Genomic DNA, 11,679 nt, shown 5'->3' with positions numbered 1-11,679 from the left:
ATAGCTGTGAAATGCACATCATGTACAATGCATGGTGTTCAGTTATTGGTTATTTTACATATAATTAAAACCGAATGGAATTGGAGTCACACGACCTTATTTTAAATCATAAACTCTATACGGGTGTCTGGGGTTATGGAGAGAAGGCAGGAGAATGGAGTTGAGAGAATGGAGGCCTGATTCTGCTCAATCACTTATGAAAACTCGGTTGAATATTCCCTTTCAAAGCGTTAATTGTCCAAGGGTGCCCCCTGTAGGCAAGGAATATACAGGGAAACATCCTTGAACAGAGGTTCAATACAAGTGTCTAAAGGCAGAGTTGCCATCTGGTGGACTTACCGAGAACCAGAACCCAAAGAGCTGGAGAATCTCTCTTTTTCCTCCCTCCACCTTCCCACTTCTCCCACTGTCTTCCTGTCTCCATCTGTATCCTTTCTTTGTCCCGCCCCCCTGACATCAGTCTGAAGAAGGGTCTCAACCCGAAACGTCACCCATTCCCTCTCTCCTAGATGCTGCCTGACCTGCTGAGTTACTCCAGCATTTTGTGATACCAGAGATCCTGAAAGGTCATTAGTGATAGGAGTAGAATTCAGCCATTCGGCCCATCTTGTCTACTCTGCCATTCAATCATGGCTGATCTATCTCTTCCTCCTAACCCCATTCCCCTGACACCCATACTAATTAAAAAGGACACAAAATGGTGGAGTAACTCAGTGGCTCAGGCAGCTTTGGGGGTCAAGACCCTTCTTCAGAATCCTGCTGCTCCTAGTCCTTTGTAATTGTGTCTTCCCCTGATGATTATAGGGACATGGATGGGGAATAATGAGCGTGGGGGTATCATAAGATGTCACAGCAAGAAAGATTTTTATTTAAAATCTGGGCCAGTGCACTTTTATCGTCCTCTCAATCCGAAGGTCAAAGCAAACATTTTTCACAAGCTTTACAATATCACAAATTTTATTTATTAATAAAGTAGGTTATTTTTCTAAAACTTTAGTCAAATCTTGATCATGTACAAAATCAGTAATAATCAACCTGTGTTCTTCAGTATTATTTGCTGTTCTGTGTAAGAATTTGCCCACAGTCCATTAATCAAATGGTAGTGCCAGCTGCCAGTTAAGCACATCAAACTGCACACAGCCATACAGATCTTTTATTTCTTATCCATTCATTCTCATTCTTTCAATAGTTCACTGGGGAAGAGAAGTAAAGATGTCCATGGAGTTTCTAGTTTCGTGGGATTGGCGCCCATGAGGGGGAAATTGTGACGAGCTAAAGTGGAGCATCCTGGACGAGTTGGGCCAAAGGGCCTGTTTCCATGCTGTATGACCCATCCATTCTATCTGAAGGGAGGCATTAGAGGGTCAGCAAACTATTGGCAGTCAACAACCTATCATCAGCGAATGGTGTGAACTCACGATGTCTCTTGTGTAGAGTTCAGCGGCACAGACCAACGAGGCTGGAAACTGCGTATCGCCATTATTCAATGACCTGCCCATGCACGTTGATGCCTTTCTTACACCGAACATAAGCAGGATCGGGAGCAGACCAGCGGCCCATTAAATCTGGTTCATCGTTCAGCAGGGTCTGTGCCGACCAGCGATCACCCCGCACACTAGCACTATCCTGCACCCGAAACGTCACCCATTCCTTCTCTCCAGACATGCTGCCTATCCCACTGAGTTACTCCAGCATTTTGTGTCTAGCACTATCCTACACACTGGAGACAATTTACAATTGTACCGAAGCCAATTAGCCAACAAACCTGCACGTCTCCAGAGTGGCAGGAAACCAGAGCACCCGGAGAAAACCCACGGGGCCACAGAGAGAACAAACAAACGCCATACAGACACCACCTGTGGTCACGATTGAACCCAGGTCTCTGGCGCTGTAAGGTGGCAACTCTACCGCTGTGCCACTCTAAATGGTTTTAATTCCCCCTTCCAGCACCTCTCTCCGTGCACTTTGACCCAATTGTCAGAGGTAGACAATTCTAAAGGTTCACCATACCGAAAAGATATCTCCTTCTGAACTGAGTGACCCTCATAATGCCACCTAGATCAAAATATCCCCACTGGGGAAATCATCCTCAGTATTTAGTATCAATGTCCTCAGAATGTTAGCCGTTTCAATAAGATCACCTCACATCGAAGGGTCTCGACCCGAAATGTCACCCATTCCTTCTCTCCAGAGATGCTGCCTGTCCCGCTAAGCTACCCCGGCATTTTGGGTCTAAACCTCGCACTCGTCTGTACCCCGCTGAGTGGAGACCCGTATGCACGACCTATCTTCGCACATAAACCCACTTGTCCCATAAGTCAACCTTCTCTGAACTGTTTCCAAAGCCACCACATAAATGTGGAAACCTTAACTACCCACAGTTTCACCAGCTCCCTGTAAATTTTACAAGTACACCTACTTTTTATATTCCACACCCCTTGCAATAAAAGGTGAAAACAAAATCACTAGGTTTAATATGAGTAAGCAAGCCGTCTCTTTGGCACAACTGCATTCCAGGTCCCACTTACAGCACAGAATGATCTGATGAATTATTTGGGTCTTGCACATTTCTCCTATGCACTTGAACCAGCCACTTCAAGCCCCATTACTAAAATGACAGCAGCCAGAGCAGCAATTGAACAGCAGGTTCCCCCAACTCTATGTTGGTGAAAAAAAGCCTTGTTTGTTCGCTTTTTACATAATTAACATCTTCACCTTGCCTCACCACTTGCTTTTCCTTCTTCCTGCGAGATGATCTTTCACAGGTCAAATGCAGGCAGGTGGGACCAGTGTAGATGGGGCAGCCTGTCAGCATGGGGACGTTGGGCTGAAGGTCCTGTTTCCATGGTATGACTCTCTCAATGACTATCTCAAGTTGAACTTGGAGGGGCAATTATTGTTCTTGCACATTTTATTAATTTGCACTGTTGAAACTGCAATGGCTTCCTTGATCCATTTGAGAGGCATAATCTCTACTATCCCTTCAGAATGGCAAGGACACCTGAAAGTTCAACATCTATTTTAAATTATATACCGTCTCTCAAGAACATAACAAATTAAATTCACCAAATGCCTGTTTCAGATAAAAGGTACGGTGGTTAACCTTGTTAATGTCCATCAGGTGCTTTCTGTTCAAAGGTTGATGCTTCACCATTTAATGTTCAGGGCACTGTCGATCTTCTCCACAGCATGGTACTGTGTGTGTAACATTTGCAGAGTTTGCGTGTGGTCTGTGCTACCCAGCCACTGTTGGTAGAGGTGCTCTATGGACTTGTTTGCTTCAGGTGCCTCTACTGTCACCGTTGTGTAAAGCTCCTCCACCTGCTGCAACAAATCCTTACCGGACTCTGATCCCTCTGCTCGTATTTGACCTCCGCCATTCAGACAACCTTAAGTCAGGGACAGACCAGACTAGTTAGTAAGTGTTTTTTTTTTAAAAGGAAAAATGAACATATCATATATATCATCGCAGCACGACGGCACAGCGGTAGAGTTGCTGCCATACCGCGCCAGAGACCCGGGTTAGATTCTGACTGTGGGTGCTGTCTGTACGGAGTTTGTACGTTCTCCCCGTGACCTGTACGGGTTTTCCCCGGGTGCTCCGGTTTCCTCCCACATTCCAAAGACGTACAGGTTTGTAGGTTAATTGGCTTCGGTAAAATAGTAAATTGTCCCTTGTGTGTATAGAATAGTGTTAATGTGCGGGGATCGCTGGCCGGAGTGGACTCGGTGGGCCGAAGGGCCAGTTTCCACTCTGTATCTCTAAACTAAACATAGGAGCATAATTAGGCTCTGCCGTTTGATCATAGGCTGATCTATCTTTCCCTCTCAACCCCATTCTCCTGCCTTCTTCCTGTAACCTTCGACATCCTTACTCATCAAGAACCTATCAATCTCTGCTTGAAAATTACATTACCCAATGGCTTGGCAATGAATTCCACAGATTCACCACCCTATGGCTAATGAATCTCCTCTTCTTCAGCCTTCTCAAGATAAATCCTTTTATTTGGAGGCTGTGCTCTCTGGCCCTAGACTCCCCCACTAGTGGAAACATCCTCTCCACATCTACCCTACCTAGACCTTTCATCGTTCGTCAAAACAATATTTGAGTTACATGTTGAGGAAGGAAGGTGAGTTGGGTTGAGTTTCATTTAGTTTTAGAGCTACGCCGTGGAAGCAGACTAGTTTGGCACATTGAGTTCACACCCACCATCGATCACCCATTCACACTCGTTCCGTTATCCCACTTTCTCATCCACTGTACACACTAGGGGGCAATTTACAGAGGCCAATTACAACTACAAGCCCGCACGCCTTTGGAGTGTGGGAGTAATCAGAAGCACCAGGAGGAAACCCATATGGTCACGTGCAAACTCCCACACAGACCGAGGTCAGGATCGAACCGGGGTCGCTGGTGCTCTCTACCAGCGGCTCCACCCGCTGCAACAACCTGCAGCCTGTATTTATTTAAGGCTTTAAAAAGGTTCACAGATTATTTAATTCAAACTTGGATGCCAATCTTTGTAGATCTCTAATAGTTCAATCAAATACCATCTATCCAACAGAAAATGCCACTGCCAGTAGAAAACTTCACATTTAAAATCAGTAAGAATCCATCTAAAATTAGCAAATTCTTACATGGGTACATTTCCTGTCAATTTAACACCATCAATTTATTCACATTTACAATGGGAACTGCCATTCAACTGCCCACAGGTTTATATAACTGCCATCCACTTCACAGGATAATATGTGGTTTAAAACTGACCGAGAGTCTGTCCAACCTCTCCCTATATCTAATACCCCATAATCCAGGCATCATTCTGGTAAACCTCCTCTGCACCCTCTTCAAAGTCTCCACATCAATGAGCTACACACAATGAGAGTCTAGGACCAGAGAGCACAGCCTCCGAATAAAAGGATGTACCTTTAGAATGGTGATAAAGCTTCTTCCATACAGCCATTAGGCTATTAAACACCACAACCTCAAATAAGCACTGAACTACATAGACTATTATTGTTATTATTGCCATGTTATTGTGGGTTTTTTTTATGGTGTGTGTGTGTGTGTGTATATATATATATATATACACATACTAAACTTTTTTTTCTTGTTTATTATATTGTTTAGTGTACTATGTTTACTATTTCATTGTTCTATCTGGGACATATGACAATAAAACACTCTTGACTTGACTCTTGACATGGGATTTAACCAAAGTCCCATCAAACGGCATCATGACTTTCTGACTTCTTGAATTCAATGTCCCGGCCAATGAAGGCAAGCAGACCATATGCCTTCGTTACACTCTATCTACTTCTGCCTGCACGTGATTCACATCCCTCCATTCCCTGCATATCCATGTGTCTATACAAAAGCCTCAAATGCCACTATTTTATCTGCTTCCACCACCACCATACCATCCCTGGCGGCACCTTCTCTGTAACATTAGTCCAATGTCCAGGATCCCAGCAAGGCTAAGCTCATCCGATGAACTCCACAAGTGGTTTACATGAATTACTCCTGAGGAGCAACTCTTCAGGGCACCGGTCATCTTTTCCACCAGTGGGCGTATGGAACGAGCTGCCGGAGGAGGTAGTTGAGGCAGATACTACCACAATGTTTAAGAAACAATTGGACAGGTACATGGAGAGGCTAGGTTTAAAAGGATATGGGCCAAACACAGGCAGGTGGGACTAGTGTAAGTTGGACATGTTGGTCAGGGTGGGCAAGTTAATGTTTCCACGCTGTATGACTCTATGGAATGGAATCCAGCAAGGGAGCACAGTGACAGGTACAGATTGTCTATCACACCTCCATTTTAATTTCTCCAAGCTTTACCTGAAGGACAAGCCATCACTTCCACATAATGGTACGTCAGCTTCCCACGCTTTAGTTTCTGCACCAGATTTTGAATATTCCTAAATCCGTAAGCTAATGCGAAGCGGAGTAGAACATTCCCATCCTGTTCCAGTGTCACCTCCTGGAAATCCTTATTCCTGCAGAAAGGAAAAATTGAAGGTAGAAGAACCAGATTGTTGCACTTTGGGTGGTCGAATGCAAGGGGAATATATACAATTAATGGCAAGGCCCTTAACAGCATTGACGTGCAGAGGGATCTTGGCACCATTTTGGGATCTTGGTCTTATTTGACATCAAAATAATCAATCAATGTGCAGAACCCTCCCAACCCAAAATGTTGTTTGTCCATTCTCCCATAGATGCTGCCTGACCCACTGAGATCCTTCAGCCTTTGCTTTTGGCTCAAGAAAGAGCAGGACAAGTAAAATACACTACGTGTTATTAATACTAGGAGGGATCTTGGACTGCAAGCCCTTGGGTCCCTGAAGATATAAATAGATCAGGTGGTTGAAAAGCAAAGTGGATGTTGGGCTCAACAAAGAGTGAAGACACCTTTGTGGTTGAGATGACCACTGACTTTAGACTCTGTGAATAAACTGTCAGCCAACTAATACCCGGGGTGCGCACAGAACAACTTGCTGGAACCGCTTGCCACAAAATCAACAGCAGCTCAGTGCGAGAGGAGAAGTTCTCAAAGGAGTCCTCGCCAGTCTCATGTATGGTTAGCCTGAAGCACAAAGCCAGCCGTAGTTCACACTGGCATCCAGTCTCGCCACTGCGGGAGTGTCACACTGTATTAGTATGAAACACTCGTCAGCCCACAACACGAGGACTGGCCATCGCACTGCAGGAAGGATGTGATAACGCTAGAAAGGGTGTAGAGGAAATTTGTTGAAGGCGTTGCCAAGACTGGAAAATTGTTGTTACGTGGAGTGTGACTAAGCTGAGCTTGTTTTCTTTGCAACAAAGCAGAGGAGACATTTAATTGAGGTCTACAAAACTACGAGCAGCCTAGTCAGCATGAATGTGCAGGATTCATTTCCCTGAGCAGAGGCCCAAGAATTAGTAGAGATAGACTTAAGTTAATTGGTAGACGGAATAGAGAGGAATTGAAACTGCTTTCACTCCATGAGTAGTGCCAGTGCGGTATTCACTGGTGGACAAAGTGGAGAGAGAAGACCTCGCCACTCTTTGAAGGTATAAGGACGATCACCTTTGTCATAGCCCACTGAACAAGAAATGGGTCTCGAACCGAAAAGCCACCCATTCCTTCTATCCAGAGATGCTGCCTATCCCTGGCTAACGGAATCAAGGGATAAGGGGAGAAAGCAGGAACTGGGTATTAATTTTTGATGATCAGCCATTATCATATTGAATGGTGGTACTGGCTCGAAGGGCCTACTCCTGCATCTATTTTCTATGTTTCTATGTCCCGCTGAGTTACTCCAACATTTTGTGTCTATCGACCAAGAAATGGGAAGTGGGTTTAATATAAAGTGACATTGCTGGGTCTGGATTTTCTCTGACGTCCGAAGAAGGGTTCCGATCCGAAACATCACCTATTCCTTTTCTCTGGAGATGCTGCCTGACCCGCTGAGTTACACCAGCATTTTGTGTCGATCTAAAGTGACACTATTTGGCTGGCACGGACACTTTCCTGTGCTACAAGTTTCTATAATCGATTTAGTAAATGAAAACACTTATAGGCAATCTGTTTAGTTCTGGTTTCTGAACAGTTAACATTAACAAAGTTACATAATAGCAAACAAAGCAGTGGTTATCTAATCCATCAGGTTGCCTTTGGATTGGTTAGTCCAGGTAGCTTGGACTAACTCAAGGTGATTTTATTGGCTTTTGGACCCATTACAGCCCAGCAAACCTTGCCCCTATCTGATAATACACTTAAAGCACATACAGTTGTCACGGAACACTGATCAATTATCTCCCTGCTAGCCAGGAGTTTCTAAGGCAACCCCATGTCTTGCTGTGGCAGAGTTGTATCAATGAATGAACCTGCAAACATGTTTGGCTGAGTGTTAAGGAAAATCAAATCTTCCTGTTGTAGTTTGGGAGACAAGGGAAGTACATTTCAGAACTGATCACCTACCTGAGAGTTTTGTAGATAATCTGATCCACTTCAATTCCAAACAGTTCCTTGGAAGCGTACTTGAAAATATGTTCCAGGTATCCACCAGATCCACCACCAGAATGGCCAACAACTTCAACTTCTGCAACATCACCGAATCTAGAAAAACAATTCTATTGACATGAGTTCCAAATACTTCATGAGTCGAACATAAAAGATAAAAAATTGAGTTTTCTGAATTAATAGCAAGACCTCTCTCTGACTTACCATCTACCTTATTTGAGACCCTCAGGCTATCTTTTATCCAACCTTGCCTTGCACAAAACGTTATTCCTATATTCTGTATCTGCACACCGCAGACGGCTGATATATAGACTTTTCACTGACTGAATACCACGCGACAAACCTCGGTAGATGTGACAATAATAACCTAAACTACAATAAACCAAATAGGCCAGAATTTTTCTATCAACAACAAAAGTCTTACTTTATCCTAAAACATCCTCAACACCTCTTTTCCCAGTTATGACAAATTATCTTCAACCTGAAACTTTAACTGCTTGAAACATAGAACAGTACAGCACAGGAACAGGGCCTTCACCCCACCATGTCTGTGCTGAACATGATACTAAGTTAATCTCCTCTTCCTGCACATGATCCATATCCCTCCATTCCCTGTATATCCATCTAAAAGCCTCTCAAATGCAACAATGGTACTGCTTCCACCCCCATCCGTGGCAGAGCGTTTCAGACACCCACCACGCTGTGTCACAACAATTTCCCCCACACAAACCCCTTAAACTTTCCACCTCTCACCGTACAACTGTGCCCTCTAGTCGCTGACGTTCCCACACTGGGTAAAAGGTTCTGGCAGTCTACCCAATCTATGCCTCTCATAATTTAATATACTTCTACCAGTCCTCCCCTCAATCTCCAATGCTCCAGAGAAAACAATCTTAGTTTGTCAACCTTTCCTCACAGCCTAACCCAGGCAGCATTCTGGTAAACCTCTCTGCACCCTCTCCAAAACTCCTTGGAGTGGGGTGGCCAGAACTGTATACACTGTTCCAAATGCGCCTTAACCAAAGTTTTTTATAAAGCTGCAACGCGACTTCTTGACTTTTATACTCAATGTAAACTGTACAGAGCATGTTCGAAATACTGTACTAGATTTCAGTGTTATTCCAAAGCTAATTTCAGAAGTGTTTACACTCTTTCACATCAGGAGTATTATGAATCAATTACAAGCAGACAAACACATTAGAAACAGGCATTTTCAAATATTATTGCCCCAAGGACTTGAATACCTTTTGTAAGAGCTATCTTTAGCTTTAACTGCCTTGTTTACAGGAAGGCTGCAACACTAATAGCTAAACGTGTCTCAAATCACGTAGCTGTGTGGAAATTGTTCTCATCAATAAAAGAACGGGACAGGTCTGGTCCAATAACAGCAGAATCCCGGCCAAGTTCAGTGACATTTGCCCACCTTCCTACAAACTAATCAAGGTGGCCGGCTTGATGTCGAGGGCTGTTTAGGAACAAGACCGTAAACTTTTGCTTTATCCTTAAAAAAATACTTTAAACTATTCCTCAACTGTGTGATCACGTAGTCATTGCTGATTTTAATCAAGCCCATCAGCTTTTAAAAATTCTACCCAAACATGAGATTTTAAGCTATTAATAAAAAAAAAATGAAACAAACAAACAAAGATAACTATCCCAGCGACGATTTAGCAAACACTTAGTGTATGATTAAAGTGAATTCCAAAATTACATCGCGAACCTATTTAAACATTTTTTTAAATGCCTTGCATTTAGAAGTATTTAAGTTAGAGAAATAAAATCACACATAATTAGTTTACTGCGCACTAAACTGTGTCCATCATTAATAAAGTATGGAACAGAACTTCAGATGCTGGTTTATACCGAAGATAGACACAAAGTGCTGGAGTAATTCAGCGGGTCAGGCAGCATCTCTGGAGAAAAAGGATAGGATCGGTACATTCGGTATAAACCAGCATCTGCAGTTCCTTTCTACACCCATCTTTTTTTCTTCAGAGATGCTGCCTGACCTGCTGAGTTACCCCAGCACTTTATGTCCATCATTAATAACTTGGGTAACTGACTGTAAGATTTTCAGGGCATTTTATTACAGTAGGACTAGTTAATTTGTCCACAAACAGCATGACAAATCCAATCTACGCTCAATTGTCATCAAACAGATGGAAACAGTGCTATCAACAGTTGAATTTTGGTAAGTTAAATCAAGGCAGGGTTTAGACAGTAAATGGCAGGGGCCTGGGGGTTGTTGTAGAACATAGAAACCAAGGGGTACAAATGCATAATTCACTGAAAATGCTTACACAAGTAGGGAGCGTGGTGATGAAATACAAGGCAAGTATTGAATGCTTGCCTTCGTTGGTTACGGTATTGAGTACAAGAGTCACGGCGTCATGTTACAACTTCTTGAGAAGGCGTTACAGTGGTGCAGCCGCGACCTCACAGTGCCAGAGACATGGGTTCAATCCCGGCCTCGGGTTCTGTCTGTGTGGAGTTTATACAGTCTCCCTGTGACCCTGTGGGTTACCTCCGGGTGCTCTAGTTTCCTCCCACGCTCCAAAGACGTGCGGGTTATGTAGATTATTTGGACTCTGTAAATTGCCTCTAGTGTGCAGGGAATGGACGAGAAAGTGGGAACTAGTGGGAACGGGTGATTAATGGTCGGCGTGGTCTCGGTGGGCCGATGGCCTGTTTCCATGCTGTATCTCTAAACTAAACTGTACAAGATGTTGGCGAGATCATATGTGTAGGAAAGAACTGCAGATGCTGGTTTAAATCGAAGGTGGACCACAAAATGCTGGAGTAACTCAGCGGGACAGGCAGCATCTCTGAAGAGACCCATTCCTTCTCTCCAAAGATGCTGCCTGTCCCGTTGAGTTACTCCAGCATTTTGTGTCTACCTTGGCAATATCATACTTAGAGTACTGGTTTGCAGTTTTAGTCACTAAGCAAAGGATGGACATTAAGCTGAAAAGGTTGCAGAAAATATTCACGTGGATGTTACGGGGACTGGAGGGCTTCAGTTATAAGGATGAAACTGGTAAGGCTGGGGCTTTTTTCCCCTGTAACATAGGAGGCTGGGGAGACCTTATAGAGGTATATAAAATTATGAGGGGCATGGAAAAGGTGAATGTATATCCTTTTCCCCAAAGTAGGGGAGTCTAAAACTAGAGGGCAAAAAATGATGATGGTGGTGGTTGGGTGGGGGGGGGGGGATTTTTAAGGGGACTTGAGGAACAAACTTTCACACAACGGGTGGTTGATATGCTGGTTTAAAAGGAAACTTGTTTAAAAACTATATTTGTATTTAAATTCTCTGGTAGCTACTTTTAAGTTTAAATTCAACAGTAGCTAACTCTTCGGTGAAAACTTCATTGGGATTGTATAATTTAAAGACATAGTTTCCCTTTAGTATTCCACCTCACCATCTGGTCTCTTCACTGTTAACGCCAGTACAGGAGTCACACTTCATTAATTCCAGGAAGTGTTTAGTTTCCTCCTCCCCTACACTGTAAACAGTTGCAATCTTGCTGCTGCAAAATACAACTTTCATGCACACTGTTAGTACGGCAATGGACCTGTATGTTTAATCTAAAACTGTAAAACTTGTATTTTAGACAGAAATTCTTCTGAAGTTCCTTTAGTCTTTTTATTTAGAAATTAAATTATC

General features: G+C 43.4%; 1 protein-coding gene across 2 annotated transcripts in view; it reads right to left on the bottom strand.

Moving 5' to 3' along the window:
* Positions 1–896: 896 nt before the first annotated feature.
* Positions 897–11,679, bottom strand: part of narfl (nuclear prelamin A recognition factor-like) — a 30,592-nt gene continuing 19,809 nt past the window's right edge. For both annotated transcript variants that reach the window (XM_078417662.1, XM_078417663.1), the window contains 3 exons: positions 7,971–8,108; positions 5,843–6,000; positions 897–3,389 (listed from right to left, as the gene is read on the bottom strand). In XM_078417662.1, coding sequence (XP_078273788.1) covers positions 3,148–3,389; positions 5,843–6,000; positions 7,971–8,108 — 538 coding nt within the window. In that variant the 3' untranslated portion in view covers positions 897–3,147. The remainder of the gene's footprint in view (positions 3,390–5,842; positions 6,001–7,970; positions 8,109–11,679) is intronic.

The sequence above is a fragment of the Rhinoraja longicauda genome, chromosome 21 (genome assembly GCF_053455715.1).
Source record: "Rhinoraja longicauda isolate Sanriku21f chromosome 21, sRhiLon1.1, whole genome shotgun sequence".
Lineage (NCBI taxonomy): Eukaryota > Metazoa > Chordata > Chondrichthyes > Rajiformes > Arhynchobatidae > Rhinoraja > Rhinoraja longicauda.
Note: the sequence above shows the minus strand (reverse complement) of the source record. Positions and strands in the feature narration are given on the sequence as shown.